At 35.5% G+C, this 18,688-nt stretch overlaps 1 protein-coding gene across 2 annotated transcripts; it reads right to left on the bottom strand.

The window, feature by feature from the left end:
* Window positions 1–1,037: 1,037 nt before the first annotated feature.
* On the bottom strand, window positions 1,038–18,213 carry LOC111394355 (dol-P-Man:Man(5)GlcNAc(2)-PP-Dol alpha-1,3-mannosyltransferase). 2 transcript variants are annotated; one of them, XM_023020134.1, is made up of 14 exons: window positions 18,074–18,213; window positions 7,589–7,693; window positions 7,474–7,508; window positions 7,239–7,376; window positions 4,734–4,802; window positions 4,384–4,541; window positions 4,201–4,267; window positions 4,051–4,104; window positions 3,671–3,759; window positions 2,671–2,787; window positions 2,382–2,500; window positions 2,207–2,285; window positions 1,555–1,611; window positions 1,038–1,464 (listed from the first exon to the last, which is right to left on the bottom strand). In XM_023020134.1, exons 1-14 carry the CDS (start codon window positions 18,120–18,122, stop codon window positions 1,281–1,283), a joined length of 1,320 nt encoding a protein of 439 aa, XP_022875902.1. In that variant the 5' UTR covers window positions 18,123–18,213; the 3' UTR covers window positions 1,038–1,280. The 2 variants fall into 2 exon arrangements, with proteins under 2 accessions (XP_022875902.1, XP_022875894.1); XM_023020126.1 differs by lacking the exons at window positions 1,038–1,464; window positions 1,555–1,611; window positions 2,207–2,285; ... (8 more) ...; window positions 7,474–7,508; window positions 7,589–7,693 and adding exons at window positions 11,026–11,584; window positions 11,675–11,731; window positions 12,587–12,665; ... (7 more) ...; window positions 17,619–17,756; window positions 17,854–17,888 and having other exon boundaries at window positions 17,969–18,213.
* Window positions 18,214–18,688: the final 475 nt, after the last annotated feature.

Here is an 18,688-nt window from a genome sequence, read left to right as displayed (position 1 = left end):
TTTCATACGTGAGCAATGAGGGAACGCCGAACGGAATCTGGTAGATGATGGATAAAGTGCAAACAAGCAAAATTCACTAAGCATTGTGAAGTACTTTGAAATTTAACTTGTGACCATGATATAATTTGGTAATCGAAACATATAACTCCGAGACAAGGCCTTTGCTTAAGCAGAAATTTTCAAGTAACCATATGAACCCCAAAATTCCAAAATCATTCTATTTCTACCTGATTATCTCCTACATGCAGGTGGCTACACTCATCACTGTCGCCAATGCCAGTGGCGTCAACCATGAAATCAGTTGGATGTCGATGAAACCGGGCTGCCAAAAATCAAAGGCACTGTCGTGGATTTGACATGAATTTTGAAATGAACGGGCGCATGTTAGTTGCCAACAATACAACAATATATAAAGCTATGCTGCGCTGCAAGCCAATAGTGTCCCCTGCTCCCTGAAAGGTGCATCATAAATCATCTGAAAACCGGGTGGTGAAGTAAACCCCTACAACCGCCAATGCTCCACCATTACTGACTGCCGCATATGCAAAGATGAAGAAAGGAATGTATTTATACGAGATTTCAGTCCATTGTTCTGTCCAATTCGGACCAAACATGTTCTTGGCAGAAAAAGTGTTCAGGTCCTCAATGGTTCATTTTTCCAGCTATTAGTGCACACACTCTCTCTCTAAAAGATGCTTTACTAGAAATACTCTCTTTATTGCTTCATCTTGGAGTCAACGTTAGCAAGAGCAATGAGAGAATATATTAATGATGCAAGAATTTCAGCACAAGACTGAGTTATACAAGGACATTACAGTCTACCTCGAACTAAGAAGGTATAAGGGCATTTTTGTCATATTGCAAGGCTAAAACTCGACCGGGGAGCCAATAATATTCAAGATGCAAACATACAACCATAGCACTGCAGCTTCTTTATTCTACCCAGCAATGGTTAATTTTTACACAATTCTTGATCTGAGTAAATCGTAGGCAATCCATTGCATATTTCGAGTACTTCGATAGCATTTTCTACGTTGTACTAAAAGGAACTGAGTAGGGTTAATAAAGAAGAGAAACGAGATGCTTGTTCATTATACTGTCAAATCCCATCCAATCCAGCATAATAAGCATACCTCATGAACACATACCTTAGAAGAAATTGGTCTCTTTTCATTGAGCTGATCTAATAATTGTAACTTTCTCTTCATCCTAGTTCATATCCAGGAACAGGTTTAACTTGGTACACAAAATTTGAATAAATAGCTTACAAGACTAGCAATTCAGTTGCCCTTTTTCTTGGAATTTGAAGACTTATAATTCATATCGTGCTCATATGGATATTCAGGAGAAGCTTTCCAGAGACCTACTAGTATAATCAAGTGAACCCCGAGCAGCAGTGCCGATGAATAAATATTTGAGGGATAGATATTCCAACAACACTCGACTGTCGCAAACAAAATTAAACTGCAGAAAAGATAGACTTCTTAAATTCTCGCGAAAACACCAAGGGTGCAAGTAAAGGAAAACAACGAGTTTCATTATCGAGCAGCATACCGTAGCCATGTTGGAAAAGGTGTTATCCACAATAAATAGGGTAAGCTATAGAAATACCTGCATAAAATGCTTCAACTATAAATGATAGCATTTCAAAATTGGATAAGCCTAATGGTAAGCAAAAGACATAATTGCATTGTAACATGGATATGAGATCCCAAAAATTGATATATTTTGCCCCTGTTTATAATACCCCTCAGTCATTTAGAGCATGTTTAGCTAAGCTATTAAAAAATAATAATAATAATTCTATACATGGATATGCTACCTTTTTTTCCCTTACTAAAAAAAAAATAAAATAAATAAATAAAAAATTACATATTTGATGCGTAGCCAAACATGCTCTTGATCCCCAAAATGTCCTATGCGCAAATCTTGTTAGTTTCTGGCCAGCTAGGGCAGGAGAAAGGGCAATGGAGGCCTTGTGAAGGTGGCATGTAAGAATGGAAGTTCGGGAAATAATTTGAAGAGGTTCTTGCCCCAAGAGAGTATAAATTCTAATGGCTTTTCAATTTCCACTTGAAAAGAATGAGCAACTAAACAGTGTAACAATATGATCATTAAAATATGAACCCTTGTCCCCTTCCTACGCAACAAGATAAACCCAAGAATAAACCCAAGAGGTAAAGCAGTACTGTCTTGCAAGACTCACCAAGAATAGAACTGATAGTGCAGGGATCGAGCACATACAATTCCAATGAAGTTCCCAACAAACATAGTCGTTGCAATATCTGAATCGAGTAAGCCAATGTTTGACATGCAAATACATAACCATGAAAATAGATTAGAAAAAGATTTAACACTGCAGGGAGGAATCCATTACTTACGCTCCATTCTAATAAATCGGAAATTTGAGTCATGACTGCTGAACTGTTTAAGCGGAAAAGTTCTAAGCTTCATTTGAATAAATCTAGAATGCAAGAGAGAGAAGAGCCCTCCTTCATGCCTGCATAAGTTAGACAAATAGGAATAGATAGAATAAAATCAAATTACAACTTAAAGAAAACACCAGGGACCTATCAACACAAGGAACTCAGAATTGAGGGCGTATAAACAATTAGAACAATATATATTGCAAAGCCCGCATCAACTAGCAACAGTTCATATACTACTCACCGGCACCATCTATAATGGGCAAAAACTGTAAGCAGACTAAGATGAGCTGCCAATAAGAAAAGCGCAAATCCTCTTGATACAAAAACTGGTTCTGGAACAAATTTAAAATTAACAGACCTGTAATCACAATCAAAAGTATTTCTTCATCAACCTTAATTGTATTAGGAAAACCAATGTAAGTTAAAAATGCATTCTCATAGCAAAAGAGATATATATAAAAATCTAAAAGTAACTAAAACCAGAAGTTCATTCAAAATGTGTCAAGCCAACAAAACACTTATCAGGTCTTCATATTTTATTCCTCCAAACATCACTCTTTAGGAGCGGAGAATGGGTAGTGGGTCCTTCTATAAACGAAGATTCTACTTGTAGGGAAACGATACACAAACACACTTCTTCGTAGTTCATGCAGTCCTCTAAAAGAAATTGTTATAGCCACCTGACTCGAGAAGCTATGGAAAATTAGAGGCATGCTTAGATGTTTAGCACAAGGAAAAATGTGTGTATTAGCACAAGTCCTTGATTGGAAATTTTTGTCACTAGGCATGCCAAATCTTGAAACAACTTTTTCTCAATCTCTTAAATACCTTAAAATGTAAACTTTCTAAAGGTCAACAATAAAATGAAAACAAAACCAGCATTCACAATTAATTCAGAAGTATAAGCATGCACTGGTATATTCCAATTCCAAATATATAAGCCAATATGACCCTTCTCTGGCACTGTCTTTCATTAGACAGATATAGTTTTAAACCAAGATGTCAAACAATCTTAAGAGGCATTGCAATCACGATTACTAGACACGGAACGATCACAAAACTAATAAGACCCCTATTGCTCCAAAATGTAGCTTAATTCCATCCAATATTACAAGATATGGAAGTTTAGAAAAAATCACAGAGGTTAAGTCAGATGACCACTAGCCAATCAATTAAGTGTAAAATCATTGAATGTGTAAAGTTTGACATATCCAGCAGATTTAATGGGTCAATGGAAGTACCAAAAGTGAATGAAGACACGACCAAGATCAAATGCTTTTGATATATATGCAGTTGGATATGACAGCAAGAATGGTAGCCCTAACACGATCTGCAGAACCATTCACAGCGGATTGATGAAGATTTCGATTAGATACTGCCTCCATTGAAAAATATTTCAATTGTTCTTTACTCACCTGACAATGTTACAATAAAGGAAATATAAATGGGTTGTCATAAACATAATAGATAATGAATTATAGAAGGCAACACGTAAATATTTATTTGCAATAAGTAATAACTTTATGCAAAATGGCATTGTTAGATACATGAAAACACCTGTGAGTAGTTATGCAATACGTCAACATTGACAAGCTATGGAGCAGAATTGAAGAATAAGCACCTGCACTAGTGCTGCACCTGCTAAAGCAGAAATCACTCCAACAATATCCATAGCCTGCATTTCACGTTTTTCCAGCAAACAAAAAGAGATTGGTTAAAATGTAAACATAGACCTAAACTTTTGAAATGTGAACAATCAAAATCAGTATACCTTCAGCATAAGGAGTAACAAGGATGGAGCATAAAGGAGTACGTTCATCTTTATTGAGACCGCTCCACTGTGCTAACAAGGCAAACGACTATAACACCTTTAGTTTCAATAATGTGACACCAATAAGCAACCATAGTATAAATCCATCCACTGAATAAGAAACCGAAATACAGTAAACAATACCTGAAAATAAGTAAACCTAGATGCCACTTTTGATAAAGAAATGAGATTAGTGCAGCATGGAAGAGAGTCGTTGCAAAACAGTCATTGAACAAGCGAAGCACGAAAATTGAGTGGACTCTTTTAGACAAAGAAAGCAAGGAAAGAGCCCACCACGGGAGCTGCAAGGCAGTTTCATTGGCATTAGCTACCAAAGAATAAAAGTGAACAGAGCTTGAATGTCTAAACTTATAAAACTATCTAACAAAGGGAATCAAAAGATGAAATGGTCAATATTAATTTAAACAGTTCAAACAGCTTCCTTCAAACAATGCTAAAATAAAACATCATAAATCGAGAAGAAAGTTTCATACCACGTCAGTCTTCAAGTAGATGAATAAGACCATTCCAAGATTCACGATGTAGAGAAAGCCAAACAAAATCTGCAATGATGAAAGAACACGAGTCATGACCACTTATATTATACAAATGAATGCACAAAGACAGCCTGTAGTACAGTTGCAAGAGGGAAGTTATTGATTCCAATGGAAATGTGACAATTCAATATTATTACAGCCATTTTATTTTTAAAGAAATAATGACCAAACTATGGAACAGAAAGGGTGAAGGTGGAGATCTGACAATGTATCTATGGTGCACTAAATTAAGTGAACATCGCAATCATTCCAGACAACATCTACAAGATATCCAAGATGTTCAGAGCAATTGATAAGTACTTAAAAAGATGGTTAATTGGGATCTGATTATAGAAGAGCAATGGATCCTCATAGAAATCTCGTGCTTAATTGGTCAAGTAAGGATACTAATGTAAGGAGGGAAAATCTAGATCGTCAATATTAGGTCATTCTTCAAAATACATCCAGAAACAGAAAATTTACTCACCTAGGTGCATGGATTCGAATAAAGGAAGAGACACGGCAAAACCAATGTCTAAAAAGGCATAATCAGGTACTAAGGCATTATTATCGCTGTGAAGCAAGGCATAAACCTCAATATAGAATAATAAAAGAATTAAAAAGAACATAAAAATACAAAATATAGTTGTAAAATACCATAACCCTTTTAAAAATGTCCATAATAAAAAATAATGAGTTTTCAAATTAGTAACATCGAAAAAATTTATATCAACTACTAAAAGTGAAGGCAACTAAAAAATTTCTAATATCATCGCTACTAATATATCCTTTCAAGGGAATCATTTACACCATTGTCATCATCCTCATTACAAGTTACCTTTCATTTTTTTATCATCATCCCGATGGTGTATTCTCCTTTCCTTTTTCCTTCCGTTTATGTATAAAGAAATAACTGAAAACGCTAATGCCAGCATTTAAACGTTTGAAAAAATACAAGGAAAGCTTGGGAACGCCTTAGTTTGGTTGAGGCATAAGACACACAAATGGCATGAGGTAGGATTCAAGGCCTAAGCCTTAAATAATTTTTTTAAACCATGGAGCTAACCAGTACTTCTATCGGAAAAAGAAATATTTATATCATTTCAGAAGATATGTATAGTCCTATGACATTTAATAGTGCAATGTCACGAGTTAGATTTGCAATAGTAAATGTTGACCTCCAAAAACGAGTCAACAGGTGCCACTCCAAGATAGTGCGCATGTAGACAAATTCCACAAGATTGTGATCGTAAGCCCAATTGGATAATCGGTTTCTAGCTAAATACACTCAAGTACATTATCGAGATGTTCAAGCTTGAAAATGCGCATGAAGGAGAGAACTTACAGAGAACAAATATTCATAGAAAAGAAACCACAATACCCCCTTCTTTATATATGAAGACCCATTCCTTTAAAATGTTACAAAAACTGCTATTTATAGTGACCAGGCCGACGTGGTCATCATTGGATTAGATCCACATGGCCTCATCTGCTAGACCTGGATGTCACATCATCCTATCTCACATTAATTACATTGACAGACATTTGATAAGGGGCCAGCCGTCCTGCACTCCTAGATTGATATTCCTAACATCTACTTAATGCGGACGTCACATCAATCATTCTTAAAGCTACACCTATCGGGAAATCACGGACATTGGATGTGAAGGAGTTCGACAGAGGGGAGAAAAGCACTTCAGCTAAACGATGAGAGCACTTCAGCAGTAGAGCCTCGGCCAATATCCCTTCCTTTATTCTTGATTGAATGCCACGTGTGTGGACACGGTGCTTCCACGAAGTCCCATTGGAAGCATTACATACGATCAATAACAATAGTCCCTCAAGTCTATGTACGATCATTCATATGATACATAGCATTTACATTGCATAGGAAAGGGGGAATTTAATCGCATAACAATATATCGATTTCGGAGGTCAACAGTAAACATTCTCTCTAAGAGGAGAGGACTGACTGACAAAAGGAAGTGCCAATGAGAGTCAATAAGCAAAATTCACATTAAAATTAAGTGCTATTGTGCTAAAGGCTAACATAACAAACTCCATCCAAATCCCACTTATCAATTACCAATTACCAATTTACTGTCTCTCCCAGTTACTCCACATCTTTAATCCATTCAAGATATCCATTCATACACATGAATAAAAACAAATTTGCCAAAATCTAACAATGATATGCAAATTAAAAACTGACTGTCCAAATCAAAAATTCAAAATTAGAAAACTTGAGGGTGGGAATTTTCTAAACCAATTTAAGACCACAACTCCATGACCCCAAAACATTCGATGAGAATAGCATCCAAATTCATGTACTAATTAATGAATTTTTCGATAGGTGAAAATATTGATAAGTTTTAGCAGAAATGTTCCTGTAAATTTTTTTGTCTATGTTCATCAAGAAACTAAAAGCGAGAGACAAACAGTATATCAAAAAGAAAAAATTACCTGGGCAGGGTAGACCTGGCCTCCAGTAACATACTGAAAGAAAGAATATACATAAAGAAACCCAGCAGGGTAAACGAGAGGCCCTGTATCACCTTTCAATTTGCTGTAATCTCTTTCTCCTCCCAGAAACCCACTGACCTTTAAAATTAGTCTCAAGTATAAAAACTTTGAAGAAAAAAGTCCACTTAAATCAGAATGCAAAATTATAAACATATTGAACTTTTTTTACTCTCACCTGTGACATATATGCATCCCAATCAATTTTGGTGTCTGAAATTACACAAACCAAAAAATTAGAATCACAAAAACGGAAAACATTAATTCAAAAATGTTAACGGCTTCGAATTTACAGGGAACGTAGGTGACGATGAGGGAAACAAGGACGGCATCCGCAAAGAGTAAGGCTACGGGGAAGAGAATTTTGGGTTTTCTGAAAAGTTTCTGAATGGAGGAATCTTTCTTCCAAAATCAATGACAAACTTGACAAGTGGGGGCCCCCTGTTGGTGGAGTGGTGGTGGGGCCAGCCGCCCCGCTAACAGGGAGCCACCACTTGTCAAGTTTGTCAAACTTTTAGTAATTGATTTTATACTTGTAGACTAATCCTTTTAACTTTTACACTAACGTTAATCATTGCTTGGAATCTAGATTCAGATATTTATATAGGATGTTGGGATTCAGAATCCACTTTAAAATGTTAGGACTTTAATACAAATGTTTAAGAATAACTAGTTTCGATTGTTGTCCCGTTTTTGTTTTAGGAAATGTTAACTTCATAATTTGCCTGATCAAGTTGTCACCTCTCTGTCTATCCAAGTGTCACTAGCACTAAAAAAAAATTGCTAATTTCAAAGGCCATCGTTCAAGAAAACGGTCAGCGATCGTTTGTACTCGATGATTGAAACGAGAAAGTGAACTAGTGCAAGAGAGTTAGGTACAAGAAGATTTTGTTAGGGTTTACGTAACTTACCTTGAGTGCCCAATCACTCAGATAAATATTTTGAAGGATATAAGGCAAGCCAAGATGGGCTATTGAATGAGGTCCAAGTTCATAAAGAAATTGTTTAATTTGATCGAGCCCAATGCAATTGACATAATCGCTAATAAGATGCCTTATTCTACCGTGTGTACTTCACACATAATAGGAAATATATACTTGGAAAGGACAATTGGGAATAGCAGAAAAGGTTGAAAAGATAATTAGTAAAAGTGGAAGCATTCTAATCTCGCACGGGGGCACGATAGTACACCACGTTACTGAAAGTTTTTAATTTTAGTAAATTATGCACCCAACATAATTTTTATATTTGTATCCCCAATTTTTTCATATCAGTGTGGGAAAATATTTTATTGAAATTTTATATTTATTGTTTATCTTGCTTATTGAATATTCAAGGAGAAAGTACCTATTTTTATTCCATCATGACGATTTTTTTGCGGTCACTATGGACCAAATGTGTTAATTAATCATGATTTAAGATAAAAATATGATTAAAAAAGTTGAATATAAGTACAGAAATGAACAAAAGTTGATGGTCAAAATGCAATGTAATTAACCAAACCTATGACTGGATTCTTCGTAGAATTGAAAAGATTAAAAAAAACACATGAGATATTGCTATTTATTCATGTTCAATGTGCTAATTATCCAGAACTCAACTAGACGAGACAAGTAACAAATGTTATTCTCTCACTTTTAATCTTGTTATAATAATATTTGCACAAGTGACACCGCGCCTAATATGTGCGCGAAATTAGATTGAAGTAATGTTATTAATCAGTAGTGTCCCTTATTATAATAATATTTGCAGAAGTAATATCACAATCAACATTAACCTTAGTGATGGACGAATAATAGTTTGAATACATGAGTAAGCAATTAATAACTTTTTTTATTCAGTTAAGTTAGCGACTAATAATATAGGGATACATTTAATGGACATTCATTTAACTAACTCAACAATTTAATGTCATCAATGTGCAACGTTCGATTTTCATATAACATGTGGCAGTTTCAGTAAAGTGAAAGTAAGGAATTTCAAACCAATGATGGATGGATGAATAATCGTTTAAATAGATCAGTAACAAATTGAGGAATGAAGAACAACAAACACGAACACGGCCTAGAAAGGTATTCTAGTCGTGCACAAGTCATCGTAGTTCGATGAATATTCCTTCCTTAAATGATCGGACACAAGCCTGCAAAAATGGAAGATTATTATTAGATAAACATCGAATGGATAGTATAATTGAGGAATGGTGTTTTATAAATAGTTGCTTCTCAAGTCCTTCTCAATAATCAGTCCTGTCTTAGTACACATTTTAGTTATAACTATGATTTTTTTGGTTGAAATTCAGGATAAAGATTTGGGCTGAGACATGGAAGCCACATTTCATGTATGGTGATTTTGGAGAGTTCGATGATTTCACTGAGTTGTAATTTTTTTAGTGGTTGTACCTTATCACGTGAATTTTCGTGCAACACATCAGCAACGAAGGGAAAAGAATGATGGATCTAGTGCAATTCGCAAAATTCACTAAGCATTGTGAAGTACTTTGAAATTTAACTTGTGACCATGATATAATTTGGTAATCGAAACATATAACTCCGAGACAAGGCCTTTGCTTAAGCAGAAATTTTCAAGTAACCATATGAACCCCAAAATTCCAAAATCATTCTATTTCTACCTGATTATCTCCTACATGCAGGTGGCTACACTCATCACTGTCGCCAATGCCAGTGGCGTCAACCATGAAATCAGTTGGATGTCGATGAAACCGGGCTGCCAAAAATCAAAGGCACTGTCGTGGATTTGACATGAATTTTGAAATGAACGGGCGCATGTTAGTTGCCAACAATACAACAATATATAAAGCTATGCTGCGCTGCAAGCCAATAGTGTCCCCTGCTCCCTGAAAGGTGCATCATAAATCATCTGAAAACCGGCAAGCAAAATTCACTAAGCATTGTGAAGTATTTTGAAGTTTAACTTGTGACCATGATATAATTTGGTAATCGAAACATTTAACTCCGAGACAAGGCCTTTGCTTAAGCAGAAATTTTCAAGTAACCATATGAACCCCAAAATTGCTAAATCATTCTATTTCTACCTGATTATCTCCTCCATGCAGGTGGCTACACTCATCACTGTCGCCAATGCCAGTGGCGTCGACCATGAAATCAGTTGGATGTCGATGAAACCGGGCTGCCAAAAATCAAAGGCACTGTCGTGGATTTGACATGAATTTTGAAATGAACGGGCGCATGTTAGTTGCCAACAATACAACAATATATAAAGCTATGCTGCGCTGCAAGCCAATAGTGTCCCCTGCTCCCTGAAAGGTGCATCATAAATCATCTGAAAACCGGGTGGTGAAGTAAACCCCTACAACCGCCAATGCTCCACCATTACTGACTGCCGCATATGCAAAGATGAAGAAAGGAATGTATTTATACGAGATTTCAGTCCATTGTTCTGTCCAATTCGGACCAAACATGTTCTTGGCAGAAAAAGTGTTCAGGTCCTCAATGGTTCATTTTTCCAGCTATTAGTGCACACACTCTCTCTCTAAAAGATGCTTTACTAGAAATACTCTCTTTATTGCTTCATCTTGGAGTCAACGTTAGCAAGAGCAATGAGAGAATATATTAATGATGCAAGAATTTCAGCACAAGACTGAGTTATACAAGGACATTACAGTCTACCTCGAACTAAGAAGGCATAAGGGCATTTTTGTCATATTGCAAGGCTAAAACTCGACCGGGGAGCCAATAATATTCAAGATGCAAACATACAACCATAGCACTGCAGCTTCTTTATTCTACCCAGCAATGGTTAATTTTTACACAATTCTTGATCTGAGTAAATCGTAGGCAATCCATTGCATATTTCTAGTACTTCGATAGCATTTTCTACGTTGTACTAAAAGGAACTGAGTAGGGTTAATAAAGAAGAGAAACGAGATGCTTGTTCATTATACTGTCAAATCCCATCCAATCCAGCATAATAAGCATACCTCATGAACACATACCTTAGAAGAAATTGGTCTCTTTTCATTGAGCTGATCTAATAATTGTAACTTTCTCTTCATCCTAGTTCATATCCAGGAACAGGTTTAACTTGGTACACAAAATTTGAATAAATAGCTTACAAGACTAGCAATTCAGTTGCCCTTTTTCTTGGAATTTGAAGACTTATAATTCATATCGTGCTCATATGGATATTCAGGAGAAGCTTTCCAGAGACCTACTAGTATAATCAAGTGAACCCCGAGCAGCAGTGCCGATGAATAAATATTTGAGGGATAGATATTCCAACAACACTCGACTGTCGCAAACAAAATTAAACTGCAGAAAAGATAGACTTCTTAAATTCTCGCGAAAACACCAAGGGTGCAAGTAAAGGAAAACAACGAGTTTCATTATCGAGCAGCATACCGTAGCCATGTTGGAAAAGGTGTTATCCACAATAAATAGGGTAAGCTATAGAAATACCTGCATAAAATGCTTCAACTATAAATGATAGCATTTCAAAATTGGATAAGCCTAATGGTAAGCAAAAGACATAATTGCATTGTAACATGGATGTGAGATCCCAAAAATTGATATATTTTGCCCCTGTTTATAATACCCCTCAGTCATTTAGAGCATGTTTAGCTAAGCTATTAAAAAATAATAATAATAATTCTATACATGGATATGCTACCTTTTTTTCCCTTACTAAAAAAAAAATAAAATAAATAAATAAAAAATTACATATTTGATGCGTAGCCAAACATGCTCTTGATCCCCAAAATGTCCTATGCGCAAATCTTGTTAGTTTCTGGCCAGCTAGGGCAGGAGAAAGGGCAATGGAGGCCTTGTGAAGGTGGCATGTAAGAATGGAAGTTCGGGAAATAATTTGAAGAGGTTCTTGCCCCAAGAGAGTATAAATTCTAATGGCTTTTCAATTTCCACTTGAAAAGAATGAGCAACTAAACAGTGTAACAATATAAAATAAATAAATAAAAAATTACATATTTGATGCGTAGCCAAACATGCTCTTGATCCCCAAAATGTCCTATGTGCAAATCTTGTTAGTTTCTGGCCAGCTAGGGCAGGAGAAAGGGCAATGGAGGCCTTGTGAAGGTGGCATGTAAGAATGGAAGTTCGGGAAATAATTTGAAGGGGTTCTTGCCCCAAGAGAGTATAAATTCTAATGGCTTTTCAATTTCCACTTGAAAAGAATGAGCAACTAAACAGTGTAACAATATGATCATTAAAATATGAACCCTTGTCCCCTTCCTACGCAACAAGATAAACCCAAGAATAAACCCAAGAGGTAAAGCAGTACTGTCTTGCAAGACTCACCAAGAATAGAACTGATAGTGCAGGGATCGAGCACATACAATTCCAATGAAGTTCCCAACAAACATAGTCGTTGCAATATCTGAATCGAGTAAGCCAATGTTTGACATGCAAATACATAACCATGAAAATAGATTAGAAAAAGATTTAACACTGCAGGGAGGAATCCATTACTTACGCTCCATTCTAATAAATCGGAAATTTGAGTCATGACTGCTGAACTGTTTAAGCGGAAAAGTTCTAAGCTTCATTTGAATAAATCTAGAATGCAAGAGAGAGAAGAGCCCTCCTTCATGCCTGCATAAGTTAGACAAATAGGAATAGATAGAATAAAATCAAATTACAACTTAAAGAAAACACCAGGGACCTATCAACACAAGGAACTCAGAATTGAGGGCGTATAAACAATTAGAACAATATATATTGCAAAGCCCGCATCAACTAGCAACAGTTCATATACTACTCACCGGCACCATCTATAATGGGCAAAAACTGTAAGCAGACTAAGATGAGCTGCCAATAAGAAAAGCGCAAATCCTCTTGATACAAAAACTGGTTCTGGAACAAATTTAAAATTAACAGACCTGTAATCACAATCAAAAGTATTTCTTCATCAACCTTAATTGTATTAGGAAAACCAATGTAAGTTAAAAATGCATTCTCATAGTAAAAGAGATATATATAAAAATCTAAAAGTAACTAAAACCAGAAGTTCATTCAAAATGTGTCAAGCCAACAAAACACTTATCAGGTCTTCATATTTTATTCCTCCAAACATCACTCTTTAGGAGCGGAGAATGGGTAGTGGGTCCTTCTATAAACGAAGATTCTACTTGTAGGGAAAGGATACACAAACACACTTCTTCGTAGTTCATGCAGTCCTCTAAAAGAAATTGTTATAGCCACCTGACTCGAGAAGCTATGGAAAATTAGAGGCATGCTTTGATGTTTAGCACAAGGAAAAATGTGTGTATTAGCACAAGTCCTTGATTGGAAATTTTTGTCACTAGGCATGCCAAATCTTGAAACAACTTTTTCTCAATCTCTTAAATACCTTAAAATGTAAACTTTCTAAAGGTCAACAATAAAATGAAAACAAAACCAGCATTCACAATTAATTCAGAAGTATAAGCATGCACTGGTATATTCCAATTCCAAATATATAAGCCAATATGACCCTTCTCTGGCACTGTCTTTCATTAGACAGATATAGTTTTAAACCAAGATGTCAAACAATCTTAAGAGGCATTGCAATCACGATTACTAGACACGGAACGATCACAAAACTAATAAGACCCCTATTGCTCCAAAATGTAGCTTAATTCCATCCAATATTACAAGATATGGAAGTTTAGAAAAAATCACAGAGGTTAAGTCAGATGACCACTAGCCAATCAATTAAGTGTAAAATCATTGAATGTGTAAAGTTTGACATATCCAGCAGATTTAATGGGTCAATGGAAGTACCAAAAGTGAATGAAGACACGACCAAGATCAAATGCTTTTGATATATATGCAGTTGGATATGACAGCAAGAATGGTAGCCCTAACACGATCTGCAGAACCATTCACAGCGGATTGATGAAGATTTCGATTAGATACTGCCTCCATTGAAAAATATTTCAATTGTTCTTTACTCACCTGACAATGTTACAATAAAGGAAATATAAATGGGTTGTCATAAACATAATAGATAATGAATTATAGAAGGCAACACGTAAATATTTATTTGCAATAAGTAATAACTTTATGCAAAATGGCATTGTTAGATACATGAAAACACCTGTGAGTAGTTATGCAATACGTCAACATTGACAAGCTATGGAGCAGAATTGAAGAATAAGCACCTGCACTAGTGCTGCACCTGCTAAAGCAGAAATCACTCCAACAATATCCATAGCCTGCATTTCACGTTTTTCCAGCAAACAAAAAGAGATTGGTTAAAATGTAAACATAGACCTAAACTTTTGAAATGTGAACAATCAAAATCAGTATACCTTCAGCATAAGGAGTAACAAGGATGGAGCATAAAGGAGTACGTTCATCTTTATTGAGACCGCTCCACTGTGCTAACAAGGCAAACGACTATAACACCTTTAGTTTCAATAATGTGACACCAATAAGCAACCATAGTATAAATCCATCCACTGAATAAGAAACCGAAATACAGTAAACAATACCTGAAAATAAGTAAACCTAGATGCCACTTTTGATAAAGAAATGAGATTAGTGCAGCATGGAAGAGAGTCGTTGCAAAACAGTCATTGAACAAGCGAAGCACGAAAATTGAGTGGACTCTTTTAGACAAAGAAAGCAAGGAAAGAGCCCACCACGGGAGCTGCAAGGCAGTTTCATTGGCATTAGCTACCAAAGAATAAAAGTGAACAGAGCTTGAATGTCTAAACTTATAAAACTATCTAACAAAGGGAATCAAAAGATGAAATGGTCAATATTAATTTAAACAGTTCAAACAGCTTCCTTCAAACAATGCTAAAATAAAACATCATAAATCGAGAAGAAAGTTTCATACCACGTCAGTCTTCAAGTAGATGAATAAGACCATTCCAAGATTCACGATGTAGAGAAAGCCAAACAAAATCTGCAATGATGAAAGAACACGAGTCATGACCACTTATATTATACAAATGAATGCACAAAGACAGCCTGTAGTACAGTTGCAAGAGGGAAGTTATTGATTCCAATGGAAATGTGACAATTCAATATTATTACAGCCATTTTATTTTTAAAGAAATAATGACCAAACTATGGAACAGAAAGGGTGAAGGTGGAGATCTGACAATGTATCTATGGTGCACTAAATTAAGTGAACATCGCAATCATTCCAGACAACATCTACAAGATATCCAAGATGTTCAGAGCAATTGATAAGTACTTAAAAAGATGGTTAATTGGGATCTGATTATAGAAGAGCAATGGATCCTCATAGAAATCTCGTGCTTAATTGGTCAAGTAAGGATACTAATGTAAGGAGGGAAAATCTAGATCGTCAATATTAGGTCATTCTTCAAAATACATCCAGAAACAGAAAATTTACTCACCTAGGTGCATGGATTCGAATAAAGGAAGAGACACGGCAAAACCAATGTCTAAAAAGGCATAATCAGGTACTAAGGCATTATTATCGCTGTGAAGCAAGGCATAAACCTCAATATAGAATAATAAAAGAATTAAAAAGAACATAAAAATACAAAATATAGTTGTAAAATACCATAACCCTTTTAAAAATGTCCATAATAAAAAATAATGAGTTTTCAAATTAGTAACATCGAAAAAATTTATATCAACTACTAAAAGTGAAGGCAACTAAAAAATTTCTAATATCATCGCTACTAATATATCCTTTCAAGGGAATCATTTACACCATTGTCATCATCCTCATTACAAGTTACCTTTCATTTTTTTATCATCATCCCGATGGTGTATTCTCCTTTCCTTTTTCCTTCCGTTTATGTATAAAGAAATAACTGAAAACGCTAATGCCAGCATTTAAACGTTTGAAAAAATACAAGGAAAGCTTGGGAACGCCTTAGTTTGGTTGAGGCATAAGACACACAAATGGCATGAGGTAGGATTCAAGGCCTAAGCCTTAAATAATTTTTTTAAACCATGGAGCTAACCAGTACTTCTATCGGAAAAAGAAATATTTATATCATTTCAGAAGATATGTATAGTCCTATGACATTTAATAGTGCAATGTCACGAGTTAGATTTGCAATAGTAAATGTTGACCTCCAAAAACGAGTCAACAGGTGCCACTCCAAGATAGTGCGCATGTAGACAAATTCCACAAGATTGTGATCGTAAGCCCAATTGGATAATCGGTTTCTAGCTAAATACACTCAAGTACATTATCGAGATGTTCAAGCTTGAAAATGCGCATGAAGGAGAGAACTTACAGAGAACAAATATTCATAGAAAAGAAACCACAATACCCCCTTCTTTATATATGAAGACCCATTCCTTTAAAATGTTACAAAAACTGCTATTTATAGTGACCAGGCCGACGTGGTCATCATTGGATTAGATCCACATGGCCTCATCTGCTAGACCTGGATGTCACATCATCCTATCTCACATTAATTACATTGACAGACATTTGATAAGGGGCCAGCCGTCCTGCACTCCTAGATTGATATTCCTAACATCTACTTAATGCGGACGTCACATCAATCATTCTTAAAGCTACACCTATCGGGAAATCACGGACATTGGATGTGAAGGAGTTCGACAGAGGGGAGAAAAGCACTTCAGCTAAACGATGAGAGCACTTCAGCAGTAGAGCCTCGGCCAATATCCCTTCCTTTATTCTTGATTGAATGCCACGTGTGTGGACACGGTGCTTCCACGAAGTCCCATTGGAAGCATTACATACGATCAATAACAATAGTCCCTCAAGTCTATGTACGATCATTCATATGATACATAGCATTTACATTGCATAGGAAAGGGGGAATTTAATCGCATAACAATATATCGATTTCGGAGGTCAACAGTAAACATTCTCTCTAAGAGGAGAGGACTGACTGACAAAAGGAAGTGCCAATGAGAGTCAATAAGCAAAATTCACATTAAAATTAAGTGCTATTGTGCTAAAGGCTAACATAACAAACTCCATCCAAATCCCACTTATCAATTACCAATTACCAATTTACTGTCTCTCCCAGTTACTCCACATCTTTAATCCATTCAAGATATCCATTCATACACATGAATAAAAACAAATTTGCCAAAATCTAACAATGATATGCAAATTAAAAACTGACTGTCCAAATCAAAAATTCAAAATTAGAAAACTTGAGGGTGGGAATTTTCTAAACCAATTTAAGACCACAACTCCATGACCCCAAAACATTCGATGAGAATAGCATCCAAATTCATGTACTAATTAATGAATTTTTCGATAGGTGAAAATATTGATAAGTTTTAGCAGAAATGTTCCTGTAAATTTTTTTGTCTATGTTCATCAAGAAACTAAAAGCGAGAGACAAACAGTATATCAAAAAGAAAAAATTACCTGGGCAGGGTAGACCTGGCCTCCAGTAACATACTGAAAGAAAGAATATACATAAAGAAACCCAGCAGGGTAAACGAGAGGCCCTGTATCACCTTTCAATTTGCTGTAATCTCTTTCTCCTCCCAGAAACCCACTGACCTTTAAAATTAGTCTCAAGTATAAAAACTTTGAAGAAAAAAGTCCACTTAAATCAGAATGCAAAATTATAAACATATTGAACTTTTTTTACTCTCACCTGTGACATATATGCATCCCAATCAATTTTGGTGTCTGAAATTACACAAACCAAAAAATTAGAATCACAAAAACGGAAAACATTAATTCAAAAATGTTAACGGCTTCGAATTTACAGGGAACGTAGGTGACGATGAGGGAAACAAGGACGGCATCCGCAAAGAGTAAGGCTACGGGGAAGAGAATTTTGGGTTTTCTGAAAAGTTTCTGAATGGAGGAATCTTTCTTCCGCATAGGCTTCGGCTTGGCGGCGGCGGATCGGACGGCCATCACTGGTTGCACTATCGGAGTAAATCAGTCCACTGTACGTATACGGATCTTCACCGGGGACTTTTTTCATTCAGAAACAGCTTGAAACGCAGCGTTTCGTGTCTAATGTTTGGACACTATTTTAGCAAATATCACTAACACCCTTGATTAATTAAAAATCTTCGTTTCTCATCCTAACTAACTTCTTTTTTATTAGATTGGAGCATTTTTTTTTAGATAAAATATTTAATTTTTTTCCTTTTTCTGAAAAGTGATTGCAATTTTGCAACCGATATTATTTACTATGAGGATTAATTTTTATTATTTTTTATAAACATAATTGATTCAAGAATTTGATGTGAAAATAGAATAGAACTCGTCATGTTTAAATTGTCATATATTTTCGGATCAATTTTATGAGTCTATTTTTCATTTAACCATAATATAAAAATGGAAATATATTTTAAAATTTCTCAGATAAATATAATCAATTCTTAAATTTAAAAATAATGTTCAAATAAATTATGGAATACAAAATTATGCAATTTAATTACCAAAAGATTTTACATTTTATTACAACTTACTAA

The sequence above is a fragment of the Olea europaea genome, chromosome 1, assembly GCF_002742605.1.
Source record: "Olea europaea var. sylvestris chromosome 1, O_europaea_v1, whole genome shotgun sequence".
NCBI lineage: Eukaryota > Viridiplantae > Streptophyta > Magnoliopsida > Lamiales > Oleaceae > Olea > Olea europaea.
Note: the sequence above shows the minus strand (reverse complement) of the source record. Positions and strands in the feature narration are given on the sequence as shown.